This window comes from Psammomys obesus, unplaced genomic scaffold (genome assembly GCF_907164565.1).
Source record: "Psammomys obesus unplaced genomic scaffold, mPsaObe1.curated_primary_1811, whole genome shotgun sequence".
Lineage (NCBI taxonomy): Eukaryota > Metazoa > Chordata > Mammalia > Rodentia > Muridae > Psammomys > Psammomys obesus.
This window is the reverse complement of record NW_026592890.1, coordinates 22,380,500-22,397,596: the sequence shown is the minus strand read 5'-3', so window position 1 is coordinate 22,397,596 and position 17,097 is coordinate 22,380,500. Positions and strand designations below refer to the sequence as shown.

At 48.7% G+C, this 17,097-nt stretch overlaps 1 protein-coding gene across 2 annotated transcripts; it reads right to left on the bottom strand.

Annotated features, from left to right (window-relative positions):
* Nucleotides 1-79: 79 nt before the first annotated feature.
* Nucleotides 80-15,983, bottom strand: Mtres1 (mitochondrial transcription rescue factor 1). Of its 2 annotated transcripts, none has more exons than XM_055616080.1 (4): nucleotides 15,921-15,983; nucleotides 8,523-9,003; nucleotides 5,928-6,000; nucleotides 80-337 (listed from the first exon to the last, which is right to left on the bottom strand). In XM_055616080.1, the coding sequence occupies exons 2-4, from the start codon at nucleotides 8,981-8,983 to the stop codon at nucleotides 164-166; spliced, it is 708 nt and encodes a 235-aa protein (XP_055472055.1). In that variant the 5' UTR covers nucleotides 8,984-9,003; nucleotides 15,921-15,983; the 3' UTR covers nucleotides 80-163. The 2 variants fall into 2 exon arrangements, with proteins under 2 accessions (XP_055472055.1, XP_055472056.1); XM_055616081.1 differs by lacking the exon at nucleotides 15,921-15,983 and adding an exon at nucleotides 15,274-15,407.
* Nucleotides 15,984-17,097: the final 1,114 nt, after the last annotated feature.

Sequence of the window (17,097 nt, the reverse complement as noted above, 5' to 3'; positions counted from 1 at the left end):
AGGGAGCCCAGCCCAGCCCAGCCGAGGAGGAAAACCCACAGATCCCGGCAGCCACAAAACGCTCCAGTGATTCCACAAATGACACGAGAACTTTATTTCAGTAAGAATGTCTTTTTATGCTGCCCCTTGACAACCAGGAGGCAGCCTGTGGGTAGAAGCGAGTTTATTTAGTCTTCTTCGGCAGCTTCAAGCTCTTCCACCGTCGCAACAGCACTCGGTACTTGTTGCTTTCCGTCTTCTCTTCGTAGACGGCTTTTAGGAGGATGCGCATTGCCACCTCTGTCCCTGTCTCTTTGCTCTCTCCTACGATGAGATCCAGTGTATCTCCCACCTTCACCTGGGAACGAAGGAAAACAACCTTTACTCCGTCTGGGAAGCCTCGGCCAATTCATACAGCCCTGCTTTGTTTTAATGTGGTAGCTGCCACACAGGAAGAGCAAGAGAGAAGAGCCCCGACTCCTTTGAAACTGGCACTAGTTCCGAGTCACACTGCAGCGTGGGCACATAGGAGGCAGCCACAAGCACAGGGGCTTGATGGCAGCCGGTAGCTTCCTTCTGACAGAGATTACTGGCCTGCCTATGGATGACCTAGGTTGGGAAGGTCATCAGTCAGGGAACTGAAGGAGTATCAGAACGAACCTGTCTGCCTGGGAAACATTGGTAAAACGCAGAACAGTGGGGCACAGCCTTAGCAAGGATGTGCAAAAGGAAGTACTAGGTGCACCAGGAAGAAAATTGGCCCTGATATTTAACCCAGATGACCCATCTAAAAGGGGATGGGACAGTTGGTTAGACATCAGTCACCACGGAGCAATGGTTGGCTACCCGTGAGAGAGACCTCAGCCCACAAGGATGGACAGCACGAAGAGGAAGTGTCAGCTAGAGGGGCTGAGGCCAAACCAGTCTTATAGAGGACTTGTGGCTAGAGCTTGCTAACCCACACCCTGGAGCAGCTCTGCTTCGGCCAGGGCTCAGCGGCAAGGGCTGTCTGTGTGGGGTGCTTGGGGACCACCTGGCTGATACCTGGTCCAAGAAGCTCAGGATGTTAGAGAATCTAGCCAAGAATTTTGCCTACACGTATGTCTGTGCCGTATGAATGCCTTGTGCCCTTGGAAGTCAGACAGAATGGACCCCTTGGAACTGGAGTTACTGGCAGTTATTAATTTTGGGGTGTGGGGCACAGGTGTGTGCCAAGGCCTGTGTGGAGGATAACTCTGTGGAAATGGTTCTCTCCCTCACATGCAGGTTCCAGGATACAGCTCAGGTTATCAGGGGTGGCAGCAAGCACTGCTGCCTCCTGCGCCATCTTCCCAGCCCCCAAATGTACTGAAGCTGGATGTGACTGCTCATGCTCGTAACCCCAGCTGAGGCAGGATTGCTGCAAATTTTTAGTGAGATCATATTACACAAAAAGAAGGAGGAAAAAGATGAACTCCAAGAAAGTACATGGGTGACTAGTTGGGAATCAGGGTGGGGTGGGGAATCAGGAGAGAGGATAATGAGAGGTGAATATAATCAAAACACCATATGCACATGTGAAAATGCCATAATGAAATATTACTATGAATAATTAACATGTGCCAATAGAAATGTGTTTTCAAAGGAAGAAAGTCACAACATTTCTTCCCTCCAGGGCTCGAATGTTTCCTTGTGGCTCAGCTGACGCCGGGAAGTGAGTTTAGGACAGCGTCAATCCCCACACTCCAGCTTCTCAGGCCACTGCACTAGAGCAGGGCTACACAGCACTATGGACTCTGGGCCCTGCCTAGTTTGCAGAACACAGAAAAGCTTTGCTCAGCGGCAGGTGGGGAGCTGGGGACTGAGCAGCGGCACCAGACAAGCCAGACCCCCAGGGCCTCTAGCTGGGCACCAGCTCCACGGAGCAGGCTGGGGAAGCAGGCATGATTTAGTCTCGTCCAAGGCCTGGCCCTCTCAGACACAAAGCAAAACTGCCTGGGATTAGTGGCTGTTTCAAATATCTACATTTCAAATCTCCCCTTAGCTGCAGTTTCTATGGCTACCAGGCCTCCTAGTAACCAGGCAGCCGAGTGTTAATACTGGCCTCTGCCTTTGCTGACCCTCAGGAGAAATCTGGAAAGCAGCCGACAACAGAACACCCAAGGCAGAATGAAGCTCAGCAATTAGGGGAAGAAAAACAGGCTTCTGGAGTTTGCAGTGAGGCCCCGGTACAGGGGTGTTCCAGAGGTAATGCAGCAGGGAAGGCAGCCCATCTTTAGTCAAGGCAGCAGAGGGTGGAGACGGCACATCTGCAGCACAGGCTTCCGTGCAGTTCCCTGAATGATGGCTGACAGGTCCTTCTGCACCTGCCAGAGCAAGTGCAGAGCTCCCTGGCCTTGAGCAACAACTGAGACAAGAATGGAGGCCCCTTCCCTTCTTGCTGTCCATGCAGGCAGCAGCAATGGGCTGCCTGATGCCCAGAGGAAAGGACTGAAAGAGTCTCAGTGTTCACCAGGGCACAGATTGATGCTCCACATCCCAAGGCAGCAATGAGGCAGCTCAGACCCCGTCCTCACAGAGACCCCGCCCTCGCAGGCTTCTCCAACATGAAAGGACAAGAAAACCACCCTTAAAACTCTGCCTCTTCGGCCTCTGAAAGCCAAAAGAAAACAGGAAACAACCTTGAAACCTGCCACAGAGGGCCTCTGAAAGCTTCTGCAGTATAGACTGTCAAAGCAGATGCTGAGCCTGATGGCCAACCGATGGGCAGAGTGAATGGAATTTTATGTAAGAAGTGGGAAATAGTAAGAGCTGGAGGGAACGGGAACTCCACAAGGAGAGCAACAGAACAAGATAATTTGAACACAGGGAACTTCCCAGAAAATCATACTCCAACCAAGGACTATTCGTGGAGATGACCTGGAACCCCTGCACAGGTGTAGCCCATGGCAGTTCAGTGTCCAAGTGGGTTACATAGTAATGGGAAGAGGGACTGCCTCTGACATAATCTGATTGGCCTGCTCGTTGATCACTTCCCCTTGAGGGGGGAGCAGCCTTACCAGGCCACAGTAGAGGACAATGCAGCCACTTTTGATGAGAACTGATAGACTAAGATCAGAAAGAAGAGGAGAACCTCCCCTATCAGTGGACTTGGGGAGTGGCATGCATGCAGAAAGGGGAGGGAGGGTGGGATCGGCAGGGGAGGAGGGAGGGGCTTATGGGGGGATACAAAATGAATAAAGTGTAATTAATAAAAAATTAAAAAAAAAAACAACTCTGCCTCTTCATTAACTCCTCAGTGCTAATGGGTTATGTTTCTAAGCACCAGCCTTAGGTTTTAAGCACTGACCACCCCCCACCAAAAAAAAAAAAAAAAAAAAAAAAAAAAAAAAAAAAAAAAAAAAAAAAGGTATCATGTGTCCTACGATGGCCTCAAACTCCTTCTGTACAGGGGAGTGACCTTGAACTTCTGACCCTCCTGCCTGCTTGGGGTTAAAGTTTCTGTGATGACGAGGGGCCGAGGCCACGGCTTCTTTCACATAGCAGGCAAGTACTCTAGCACCTGAGCAATGTCCCTAGTCCTGCTTTCATACTTTTAATTAAAGATTTCCTATTTCTTCTTTATTGAGTTTTGTTAAGTGATCATCTCATGGTTAAAAAACATGGTAGACCATCCTTTAATCCCATCATTCAGGAGGCAGAGGCAGGTAGATCTGAGTTTAGGCCAGCTTGGTCTACAGAAGGTATCCCTGGCCAGCCAGGGCTACATAGTGAGACCCTGTCTCAAACAAACCAAAACTCATTATCTATATCTCAGAGGGAGGGTGAGATGACTCAGCACTTGTAGCAACGCCTGATGACCTGGATGCCTGAAATCAATATGGAGGGAGGAAAGAATCCATTCCTTCAAATTGTCCTTTAACCTCCACACCCACGCCATGACATAATGCCCCACATTCCCCACCCCCAACTAAATGCATTTTTTTAAAGCCAGAAAGTAAAAGGCATGAAGAGAATTAACAGAGAACTGGCGCTGGTTGGCGGTGGCTCACACCTTTATTCCCAGCACACTGGAGGCAGAGGCAGGCAGATCTGTAAGTTTGGGGCCAGCCTGCTCTACAGAGCGAGTTCTAGGACAGCCAGGGCTACACACAGAGAAACCTTGTGTGTGGGGTGGGTGGGTGTGGAAACCAAAACAACAATGACAAGAACAGGAGAGCTGGAGAGCTGGTCAGCAGCTAGCAGCACGTGTTGCGCTTGCAGAGGCTTGGGTTTGCTTCCTAGTACTCGCACAGTGGCTCCCAGCCACCTGGAATTCCAGTTCTGGGAGACCCGATATAACACACATCATGCACATACCTGTATGCAGGCAAAAACTCATATACATAAATTTAAAAAAAATCAAAATATAAAAGGCATGAAGAGCAGCGGGGCGGTGGTGCACGCCTGTAATCCCAGCACTCAGGAGACAGAGGCAGGCAGATCTCTGTGAGTTCAAGGCCGGCCTGGTCTATAAAGTCCAGGACAACCAAGGCTATACAGAGAAACCCTGTCTCAAAGAAACAAAACAAAAACCCAAAACAAAAAAAAGAAAAATACCAAACAAACAAACAAACAAAAAAACAACCAAACAAAAAGGCATGAGGAAAATTAATACAGGGGCTGGAGGCTGAGGGACCGGGCTTGTTTCCAGCAGGCACTGGCTCACAACCACTTGCAACTCTAGTACCAGGGATCTTCTAACCTCCATAGAACTGTATGCATATGGTGCACGCAGCAAAATACTCATACTCATATTATTAATATTTGTTGTAATACTAAAATAGATTCAAAACTTAATATATCCCATGATAATCTAAGAAATAAATACAAATAATATTTAATTCAGAATATATGTAGCAGACGCAAGCATGTGCATATATTGTTAGTTTGTTGACAGGTGGTCTTGGCTAGCCTGGAACTAGACAAGCAGACAACTAGACAACTAGACAAGGCTGGCTGAGTCTGTGCCAGTCTTCCTGACTCTGCTTCCATGGTATGTGTGTGCCTCTGCATACATATATGAATATGTTATTTTGGAGACAGGGTCTCATGTAGCCCAGTCTGGCCCAGCACTCCTGAGTCCCCTTTCTTCATTTCCCTTGTGCTGGTTTACATATGTGCACAAAGAATACTTTTCAACATATGAGTGTGAGAAAGACAGAGAGACAGACTTGTTGCAAAGCAGATATTGGAAGTACATTCTCTTATGAATCGGGGCTTTTGTTTAGTTGGCTTGGTTTTTTTGAGATAAGGTCTCACTGTGTGGCCCCGGCTAACCTCATGATGTTCTGGCCCCAGCCTTACCAGCTCTGTGATGACAAGAACTCAACATCGCTCCTGACTTTTTAGTTTAGTGGTGCTGATAGGGAGTTGTCGAAAATACGGAACAAGATGCCAGATGTGGTGAGACCCTGCTGTGATCCCAGCACTCAAGAGGCAGAGGCAGGCAGAGCTTTGTGAGTTTGAGGCCGGCCTGCTCTACAAAGTGATGCCAGGACTGCCAAAGCTACACAGAGAAACCCTGTCTCAAGAAAAAAAAAAAAAAAAAGAAAATACAGAACATCTTTTTGCCCATCACGAAGCAGAGTCCCAGCAAGAACTTGTGCTGAGGTGAACAGAATTAAACACCTGCTCAGTCAAGCCTTTCTTTGCCATCTACCTGCCATGACTCCGTTGGAGCTAATGTTGATCCACTAGAAGTCTGAGTAAGGGTGGCCGCCACTCCTGAGGGCAGCTGGTTCCAAAGTTTCCTTACTCATAAGGTCAGGGAGGCTGAGAAGAGACAGTGGCCCATAAATGAGTCCCACCGGCATGAGCAGGACTGAGGAGGACCTTAGAGAAGGCGCGAAGGCCCACGGGGGAGCTGGAGCAGTGCTGACTAGCAGAGCAACAGACATGTGGCTGTCATTACAGGCTGAAGGGCTCACCGTTCTGCTTTTCTTCCATAATTTCTCCCCATTCAGTCTGAGTTCACCTTTGTAGAATGCGTCTTCTATTTTGCTATTAAAAAAGAAAAAAAAAAAGACTTGAAATGTAAATGCACTAAACAATTATATAGCTTTGAGCAAGAGTGGCTGATAGAATCTACTCATTCAGTGAGTACCCAAAACAAAAACAAAAACAAAAACAAAACAACCAGACAACCCTGCACTTTGAGGGAAAGTTTTGAGACACAGAGTGAAAGTGGCTGTCGCCTACAGTGTCTCAACCAGGGAGACCAAAGGGCGTTTCAGAGTCCGAAAGGCTGGCAGCTGCTCAGGATGGGGTTTAGAAACACCTGCATGGCTGTAGCTCAGGCAGCTACAACGGTGAGAATGAGTGGGAGCTTCCTGCCCCTCAGCTACCTGCTCTGCACTGAGAAAAAGCAGGCTCAGCACACGTGGAGCGGCCGTTAAGGAATGGCCTGTGTGCACTGAGGGTAATTCCGCTCTGACAGCGTTCATCTCTGACTTTAAACCCCTTGGGACCAGACCAGAGCTCCACACAGATGCCACCTTTCCTTCCGGTGACCTGACTGCAGATGACTGACGTTGGGCTCGGTTTAATAAAGGCAGCAGCCTTGACTCGGGGACAGACAGGAGGCCCTAGAGGAGTTGGCCAGATGAGGCAACAACCAGCAATCTTGAGCAGGATGCCAGAAGGAGGGCCTACAGTCTTTTATGTTCCATGGATGTAAACAAATTAAAATACGCAATTAACTATGTCATAAAGATAAAAATCATGTAAGAAAACCTCACTGAATTTTTCTAACACAGCTCAATGGTCTTATTTTTTCGGCGTTCCAGACAGGGTTTCTCTGTATGAGGCCCACTGCCTCTGTCCCGTTCTTCTCTGTACACATACCATCAATGACTGCTAGAAGAGCGAGCAGGCATTAGGCCACTGCCAGAACACAACAGCTAGCAGAGAGAACACATGCACTAAAAACGTCTCAAAACTTGCTCTCGGACCTCTGTGCCCTGCATGTGACAGCTCGTAACCGCTTAAGCACAGGGCCTGCTCCACCAAGCCAGTTACACTGCTCTGCGCCGGCCTCGATACCAACCACGTGCTCACACCTGCAATCCCAGCACTTGGGAGGCTGATGCAGGAGGATTTCAGTGAGCTTGAGGCCAGCATGGGCTATAGAGTGATAATGTGGCCATAAAAGGTAAAACAGGGGGGCTCTGAGATGAAACACACAAAGCTGCCAGGACAGAACCAACTCCACAAAGCCGTCTTCTGAGTCTCTGCTTGTCATGCACAGACACTTAGTACATTTTAAAAAAGGAACCAAAAAAACAAAAGAAAACAAAACTCAAAACAAGAACTAGCCATTACCTTCTACAGTAGCTTCGCAGTCCTATTTTACAGCGGGGGAGACAGCATTTTGGTGACGTGCATAAGGTCACTTACTAGGAGTCTGAAATGCTACTGGTTTGGCCTGAGAACTCCCATTTTGTTTCTTGAGACAACCCCTCAAAATGAAACTTAGGTTGCTTCTAACTCAGTCTCCTGGCTCAGCCTCTCGGGTGCTTGGACTGCAGACATGCACAGCACCTTAGCTCAAGAACGCGAGGGAATGCATCCCACAGCGAGTTTGTGGAGGGCAAAGAGCAATCTCAGGAACCACTTCTCTCCTGCTCCCTTCTGAGATCAGAGGCTAGCACTCAGGTTGGCATGGCTACATGCCAGCACCTTTCCCCACTGAGCCACCCAGAACCTGCATTTTTTTTTTTAATTGTTGTGTGTGTATATGTGTATGAGTGAATGGCCGTGGTACATGCGAACCACAGCACGTGTGTCTGTGGACAATTTATGGGGGTCAGTTCTTAACTTACACTCTGTGGGTCTCCGGGAACTGAACTCAGGTCGTCAGGCTTGATGACAAGTGCTCCTACCTCCTGAGCTAACATTCTAGTCCCAGAACCTGTGGTTTGGTTTGGTTTTTTCCTCCTGAGACAGGGTTTCTTTGTGTAGCCTATCCTGGAACAAGTTCTGGAGACCAGGCTGGCCTTGACCTCAGAGATCCACCTGCCTCTGCCTTAAAAGTGCTGGGATTAAAGGCGTGTGCCACCATTGCTAGACTGGGGCCTGCATTCACCTATTTCTCTTATTGATTCTGGCATGTACTTTCTCATATCACAGTATACAGAATATTCCAGGTTTTTTTTTTTTTTTTTTTTTTTTTTTTTTTGGTAGTTACTTTTTTTCTCTACTACAACTTCTTTCTCTTTAAGAGGTTGTTCTTAGAGATAGAGGCATGGCTCGGTGGTAGAACACTCGCCTGCCATGTACAAAGCTCTGGGTTTGGTGCCCAACACTGTGGAGAAAAAGCAGAAATGAGTCATTAAAGTCAATGACTCACAGCACACCAACCGTGTGACGGGACCAAGGATAGGACTTAAGGGCAGTCTCCCAGCTTTCTTGTCTGTAAAGTGACGTTCCTGGGATAGGTTAGCTGTCCCCGCACCAGAGGCTGCGCGGCTCGTAATGCACCATTACACTAAGCAGACTCTCAGGGAGGCACGCCCCATACTCACTTTCTCCCGACATCCAGGCCCGACTTCAGGATGACATCGTAACGGAAAGACTGTACGACTTTCTCCAGGTCTTTGTAGTCCTTGACCACCCCGGGCTCCTCCTCGAGTTCCTCTTCCTGCTCGCTCCTCTCGGGGTCCTCATCGGAGTCCTCGTCATCGGCAGCTTTTTGCAGAGTCTTTTTAGTGGATTTCTTGGAGCTTATATTGCTTTTGAATCGTATGGAAAATGGAAAAATATACTCTGGAGATACTAACAGCCCTGGGAGTCGCAGAGAGAAAATGTTACGGAAAAGTGTTTTATAATTTGATGGGCTTAGCTTGGTACTAGAGAAATACAAGTATCGATTCCAGGAAGCACAGGGCTTGTGTGAGGACGTCCCGTGAAGCACGCCCCATAGTCCGATCCAGGCATCTGGCTTTCTGAGAGCACCCGTGAGCGCTCTGACCGCAGACGCAGCCATGCTGCCCACGACCTCACGACCTGCAACGGGAAGCGGCGGAGTGTTACGTCACGGGGCAAGCGCTGCACACGGTGCTTGGCAGAGGGGCATCAGCACTGTGTTCCCACTGCCTGGCGCCAGGCTCAGGGGCCCCGCCGCCTTCGTTGATCTTTTGTTTTGTTTCTCTGTGTGGCTTGGCTGTCCTAGACTCACGTTGTAGACCAGGCTGGCCTTGAACTCACAGAGATCTACCTGCCTCTGCCTCCCTGAGTGCTGGGATCACAGGAGAGCACCACCACAACCGGCTCATTTCTTTTATTTCAAGGTTACACTTTAGGACTGATTTCTTTGATAATCAACATCATGATTTTCCTTCCTAATTAACATTTCCAAAGCTGACAGCAACTGTCTCTGCAGCTCACAGAAAACTCACAGAAGCCACTATTTCCAATCTGCGGTTAAGATTTGGAAGAATAAGCAACCAGGACAGGCTCAACTCTAATTCTGCCATTCTTGGAATCCCACCTTAAATCCTAAATGACAAGAAGCAGGGGACATTTCAGAGCTCATGGGGCTCTTGTCTTTTTATGTACTGCCGAAGAAACAAGGAAGCGGAACCAGTCGGGTTTCGTTTTTTGAAAATTTCTTTTCCTAGCTCTATTTACGAGTATAAGTGTGTTGTCTGTGTGTCTGTGTGTGCGCCCGATCCCTCAGGAGTCAGTAGAGGCTGTTAACTACCATGTACATGCTGGGACCCCAACCCTGGTCCTCTGCAGGATCAAAAAGTATTCTTTAAAGCCGAGCCAACACTTTGGCCCCATTAATACAAGAAAAAAAGAGAAAAAGATTAAAAAAGAAAAAAGGTATTATGTTATGTATACGTCTGTTTTGCTTGCATGCATGTCTGTACCAAGGGCATGCCTGGCTCCTGTGGCAGTCAGGTCACTGTTACATCCCCGGACCTGGAACTGACAGACTGTAAGCCAGTGTGTGGGTGCTGGGGATCGAACCCTGACTCTGTAAGGTCAACAATGCTCCTTTTCTCACTCTTTTCAGGTTTTTTTTTTTTTTTTTTTCAGACAGGGTTTCTCTATGTAACAGACCAGTCTTGGTTTTGAACTCACAGAGATCCTCCTGTCTTTTAAGTGCTGAGATAAAGGCATGGCCACCACACCTGACTCTTGTTTTGGTGTTGGAAACAGGGCCTCACACTGCAGCCCAGGCTCATCTGGAATTCACTACATAGGGCAGATTTGCCTCCAGCTGATGAGTGATCCTCTCGCCTCAGCTGCAAAGTGCTCAGAGTACAGGCATGCCACCATGATGGGCAGGAAACTATATTTCAGTGTATTCCAGTTTAATAGAGACCTAACTTTATAACTTTAATTTTATAGAATTAGGAAAAAGAAAGAAAATGGGGCATATCTGTGCTGGGGATGTGGTCCAGGTGTAGACTGTTTCCCTAGCATTGCAGAATAATGGAAAAGAAAACAGCGTATTTTAGATCTAGATGCTGTAATCCACGGTCTTTAAGCAGAAGGCTTAAAGGGCATGGGAGTGGGATGAACTGCCACTTCAACTTAGAAGACATACCAACAGCGCCTGGGCCAGGGAGAGGGAGCAGGAGTCTTGGTGTTAGTCCCTGGGGCTCCACATTCTTCATCCTAAGTTCCAGCTTAGGCCCAGATGAGATGGCTCAGCAGTTAAGGGTACCTCCAACTCAGCCTGAGTTCCATCAGCAGAACCCACACACACAATGGAAGCAGAGAAGTGAGTCCTGCAAACTGTCCTTAGTCCTCTCCACAGACGTCTATGCACAAACACTATGTGCGTTAAAAAGCCTGCTGCCGTATCCTTCTAGGAATATCTGGATATGTTTCTTTCTGTGCCCGGCATTGGCAGCATTTTTGTTTGTTTGTTTGTTTGTTTGTTTTTTAAGACAGGGTTTCTCTGTGTAGCCTTGGCTGCCCTGGACTGGCTTTGTAAAGCAGGCTGGCTCACTGACAGCATTTTTAAAGATTAGTTTACTTTGCTTTTATTTGTGTGGGTGATGCCATTATGTGTGTTGGTGCCCTGTGTACCTTCAGCACCCAGATCTCACAAGTGGTTGCTGCTGGAATCACAAATGATTGTGAACCACCATGTGGGTGCTGGGAATTGAACTCGGGGTCTCTAAAAGAGCAGCCACTGCTCTTATGCATTGAGCCATCTCTCCAGCCCCACAGGCAGCAGATTTACCCTAGCTGAAGATACCAACTTAAATCATGTTCATGTGTAAGTACAACAAATGTTTCAAAGTATCAAATGTTACCTTTATTAGCTACTCACTCCCTCTCTGAGATCTTTCAACTCCCGGAAGCAGGCAAACATCCCAAGAAACCCATACAATTCTAGTTTTTGCTAGAAACGGTGACCATTTATAGATGTCAGCAGTGAACATGCCTCAAGGGAGGAACCTGAGAGTGCAGACCTGGTCAGCAAAGCTCTCAGTAGTGTGCATGGTATCTGAAAAGGTGACTGAGCAGGTTTCTGAGCTTTTTTTTTCTTTTGAGACAGGTTTCTCTGTATAACCACTCTAGCTGTCCTAGAACTTTGCAGATCAGAATGGCCTCGAACTCACAGAACTCCTGCCTCTGTCTCCAGACTGCTTGGGAACATGTATGTAATTCAACACTTTTCGAACAGAGGATCAGGAGTTCAAGGTCAGTCTAGGATACAAAACAAACAAACCAAAACAAAGATCCAAACAAAAACAAGCTGGAGCAGAAGGCACACGCCAGCAATCTTGGCACTTAGCAGACAAAGACAGAAGGACAGAAGGACTGCTGAGTCCAGGCCTCGCTGGCCTGCAGGTCAGCCAGGGAGATACAGGTAGGAAAGCCTACCTCAACAGGTAAACAAAACAAACTAGGGCTAGGGAGGTGGTGCAGGGCTAACCCTGCTTGCTTTGAGTCCACACCCCCACCATGGCAAAGGCTGGGCGCCGCTCTGCATGCCTACAATCCAAACTTTGGGGAAAAAAAACATTTGGAGAGGTCACTAGCCAGCTGGCCGGTCTAGTCATGAAGGTGAACTTCCAGTTCAGTGAAAGACCAAACTCAAAAAAGGTAGAGAGTGATAGACACCTGATGACCTGACTTAGCTTCTTTCCTTTCTCTCTCTCACAAAAACTGAGAAGACTCTATGACTAAAACGTTTCTTTCATTTGGTATGGCCTCCTGCCTGTCCCAACTCCTCTGACATCTCCTACCATTTGTCCCTTTCCAGATTCTGGTAACACAAATATGTCCTTTACCATTCCTGTGGTCCCTCCCCCACCTTTTCTTTTTTGAGACAGGGTTTCTCTGTGTAGCCGTGGCTGTCCTGGACTCACTTTGTAGACCAGGCTGGCCTCAAACTCACAGAGATCCACCTGCCTCTGCCTCCCAGAGTGCTGGGATCACAGGCATGTGCCACTGTGCCAAGCTCCTATGGTCCCTTTTTGAGATAAGATTTCATGTACTCCAGACTGCTTCAAACTCACCATGTAGTAAAGGCTTCCCTTGAACCTTATTTTTGCCCCTTTGAACTTCTTTCTGCACCAGCCTCTAAAGTACTGGAATTACAGGCATGGATTACTACACTTGGCTTCTGTGGTTTTAGATCCTTCCAAATTCCAGACGTGCACACCTGTGCACTCAGCACAGAGGACTGCTGGCCCGGCCCGCTGCCAAGCGTGTGCTGACCCGTGTCTGCAATCTTGAGTTCCCCACACCCCCCTCCCCAGATGCAGGAGTGACTCGCTGTATTAAAACTGTAATCTGACTCTCATGCCAACACCTAACCGTTCTCTCAGAAGCCTGCCCTGAGTGGTTGTGGGGGAATTACATGCTTCGTTGTTGGCACCACTCAAACTTGTAGATAGCACCTCGCCTGGCTTTCTTCACTTTCCCGGGGTCTCTCCCCTTTCCTTGCTTTGCTTCACAAACCCAGCCTATAATAAACCACAGCCACAGGTATGGCTGTGTGCCGAGGTCTAGGTATCTCTATAAATCAACAGACACAATGTCCAACTAAATGTCACACAACCACACTAGTGACTAAAAGGCACCTCACAGGAAGCCCAGAACAAACCCCTGATCTCAAACCTGCTCCACCAGGAGCCTTTATCTTAGTTACTGTAACAGCATCTGTGGTTTAGAACAGAAGGGAGTGGTCTTTCTTTTCTTTTCTTCTTTCTTTCCTTCCTTCCTTTCTTTCCCTCCCTCCCTTTCTTAATTTACAACCCTCTTGCCTGAGGCTCCCACATACTGGGATTAGAAGTCCTCCCACGTCCAACTTCTAATGAGTTTGCCCCTCATTGATACACTCTCAGGTAGACTGGCCTTGGACTCTCTAGACTGGCCTCCAATTCTCTAGATTGGCCTCCGATTCTTCTGCTGCCACCTCCCAAGTGCTGTTGACTGTGGAGTGCAGGTGTCTACTCCTGGACAGTTTGTTTATTTGTGTCAATTACTATTGTATACGTGTATACGCGTGCACATAACCTGTAGAAGTCAGGGTGAGCACGACATAACATGCATGTGGAGGGCAGATGACAGCCTTCAGGAGTCAGGACTCTCCTTCCACCTTTCTTTTGAGTCTCTCTGTCTCCCCTTCCTAGTTTCTGCTACATTGTATATCAAGGCTAATTTTCTTGTCTCTGTCTTTCATCTTGGCAACAGAGTACTGGGATTACAGATACACACCACAAATCTGGCCTTTCTGCAGGGTTTCAGGGAATGAATACAGGTCTTAAGGCTCGGCACAATGAAAGTTGAGGCTAGCATGAACTATAAGGCAAGACTGTCTATAAAACCAACCCCTCCAAAGCACTCAAAAGAAAAGACCTCTCTGGGCCTGGACACCTACCTGGACCACAGTGTGTTCAAGGTCAGCCTGGGTAACCTATTGAGAGCCTGTCTCCAAATTAAGAGAGGTAAGGAAAGTGTTATTGTAAATCTCCTCAAAAAGCCCATGGCTGGGATGGTCTTGTTGTTTTGCTACATGGGTAAGGTGTCAAGCTGTCTTCTAAATCACTTATACCCAGAAATTATTCGGAAAAGCTTTTTTTTTTTCTTTTTGTAGTGAGCATCAGTTAAGGTAGAAACTGTTAACGTGTAAGATTAAGTGCCTGTTATCTGCTCAGCCCCGAATGAGACATTTACACCATACCCCCTCATACCAAACCAACCCTAAACCAACCCTAAACATGGATAAGCATCTGTCTTACTCCCTCAGCCTCAGCTCCTGCTACACCGACTGCCGTGTTCATGCTCCTCACACACTAGGGACTATTTTCGGCATGCTTTCCATGGCTACAACTGAATTACAGAGCCTAGGCAATTTATAAAGAATAGACGTTTTATTTACCTCATGGCTCTACAGTCTGGGAAACTCAAGTATTCCCCCGACTCAAAAAAAAAAAAAAAAAAAAACCAAAATGAAATAAAACAACAACAAAAAACCCAACCCTTCTTTCCCTTTGGCACACTTTAGAAGCAGACATCTGCTGAAAGGCCTTATTACATCACAAGGTGGAAGGTATCCTGGGAAGAAAGGGTAAGCATGCCAGGTTGAGCTTGTTTTCACAACAAAGCCACATACTCCCTTAATAACCACTAATCCCTGAACAGGGCTGTCCATCCACCAGGAAGACTTTCATGACCCGGCTCCTTCTAACGGTACTGCACCAAATTCCCAACACGTGAAACATTCTGTCCAACCAGGGACTTCGTTCCAGTTGGGCCTACAACTCTCTCACCTCGGGATCTGCGGGGGAACTCACTTTCAAGTCTAGACTCAACTATCTCCCCAGTGGGGAGATTCCAGCTCCATGCCATTTTGCAAACCAATCTCTCTTACTATACTCGCCCCGCTCGCAGAGCTCTTATCACAGGCTGCCCCATCATTTCCTGGACGTTGCTTGTCCGCATGTGCACACGCCGGCTCAAGACCAGACCAGAATTCTTCTCCGTCCCCATTTTATTTTCTTTCACTTTACCTCAAGTACAAGGCGTAGTGCCGGGTAATTAACTAAGAAACTTGTGGAAGCTGGGGACAGTGGTGCAAGCCTGTAATTTAAGCATCTGGGAAAGAGGCAGGAGCTCAGGAGTTCAAGGACAACCACTACAAAATGAGTACGGTACCAGCCTATCGTACACGGGATAGTCCTCATACAAACAAACAAACGAGGCAAGCTTGGAGGACCAGAGGACTGCTGCGGGAGAATGAGCTCAGAAAAGCACACACTGTATCTGGACTGACACTACATCCCCCAAAGTCTTACATACCCAAGTTTGGTCGTGACCTGGACAGCAAGAGAGATACAGCTTTAGTGGGAAAGGGACCCGGCAAGATCTCCTTGGCGGCAGTTTGCGCTAGAGAGGACTAGGAGAGAAAGCCCTTAAAGGCTCGTTCCGGGTGAGATTTTTTTTTTTTTTTTTTTTAGAAAGCCATACAATCTGCTAACGAAGGCCAAGACTTCCGGGAGAGCAGCGTTTGATGTACAAAGGCAACGCTGCCCTTGACCGCACGACGCTGGGAGGAGCGGATCCGCGTCCCCCAGCTTGTCACGGCTTCGGTGAAGACCCGGGCCTGGCCTCCAGTGTCTGAGGTCTACTGCAGCTACGAAACCCTTCCCTTCGGCGGTGTGACATGTGGGCTAAGGTCGAGTTCCCCTGGAGCCCCCCCCCCGAACTCCCCATGTCCCCCAAGGTTAAAGGAAACTGGACACTCCCACGCCGCCCGGCCTCGGGTGTGTGTGTCTGCGGCCAAGCCCCGGGACGCACAGCCCGGGCTGGCTCGGTTCCCACGGTCCCGGGGTTCGCGAGGCGTCCCGAGGCGGGCCCGACGGACCCGCACGACGCGCTAGCAGATTCGGCCGGGGCGCTGCGCCCGGCGAGGGGCTGGGCCGGCGGGCCAGTAGGGGCGCACTCACCTGCGCAGTCCGCCGGTCCCTCCCCGGACCCCGAGGACCGCAGGCGGGGGAACCTCCTCCGCCCCTGACACGCCCCTTCCGCCCAAACCCACGTGGCAAGAGTGAATCCCGAGGCGTAAGCGAGCACGGTGGCCTCGTGACAGCGACCCCTGCTGGACTCGGCGCCTTGGACGACTGCGCTGTTGGAGATTGGGGTGTGGGGATGTGGGGTGGGGAGGAGAGGCGCCGTGGGAGGCCTGCAGAGCTCTGCAGACAGTTGCGGAAGAACTTGGCTTGAAAGCCGAGGTTCTTTCTCTGGAATAGCCAAACCTTTTGACGTCTTTGCGAACGATAGCTGCTGTCTCCGGAAAACTGTACCCCAACATTAGGATATCAGTCTAGAACGTCTTTTCAAGTTCCAACCCAGTAGGCCTGTAATCCCAGTACTTGGGAGATGTAGGTAGGAAAGTCAGGGCTTCAAAGATTTTCTTGGGTACAGGACTATAAAGTTCTAGGCCAGGCCGAGCTACAAACAAATAAATACAAATAGGAATAAAACACCTCAAGCTGGAGTGTTCCTATCATTGGGGAAGTGGCGGCAGGATGATCAAGCTGCTAGACTTGCCTTGGCTACTACAAAGCAAGTTCGAGGCCAGCCTGGGTTACATGAAACCCTGTCTCAAGAAAACCAACCCCTGACCTCCCACAGAATCAACAAAGTCACACCTTTCTGCCCAGTTTTCTTGTGGTTCCAGAAGTGACTGGACAGGGTCAGGAGTCTAGAAGAATATGGCTTAGCGTGATCGGTGGATTCAGCCCTCTAGGAGGCAATGGAATACAGCCCAGAAACTAAAGTACAGTCTGTTTAGCAAGCGTTTAAGCATGTCTTCTTTTCTTCCTCCTCCTCCTCCTCCTCCTCCTCCTCCTCCTCCTCCTCCTCCTCCTCCTCCTCCTCCTCCTCCTCCTCCTCCTTCGATTTAATTAATTTTGTGTGGATGAATGTTTTGCCTGCACGTATGCGTGTGCCATGTGCCTAGCGCCTAATGAAGCCATAAGAGGGCATTGGATCTCCTGGGACTGGAGTTACACGTGTTTGTGAGCCACCTCTGGAAGAGCAGCTAGCTCCCCTTTAGCTGCTGAGCCACTTCTCCAGCCTCAAGTTTAGACACGTTTACGTTAATGTTTGTGGAGATATATA

What these genes read in the sequence shown, in the direction of transcription:
- Mtres1 (XM_055616080.1), bottom strand. Translation starts at nt 8,983, where the DNA reads ATGGCTGCGTCTGCGGTCAGAGCGCTCACGGGTGCTCTCAGAAAGCCA. An exon ending in GGCCTGGATGTCGGGAGAAA is followed by an intron (nt 6,001 to 8,522) that starts GTGAGTATGGGG and finishes CTTTTTTAATAG; the next exon opens with CAAAATAGAAGACGCATTCT. An exon ending in TATGGAAGAAAAGCAGAACG is followed by an intron (nt 338 to 5,927) that starts GTGAGCCCTTCA and finishes CTTCGTTCCCAG; the next exon opens with GTGAAGGTGGGAGATACACT.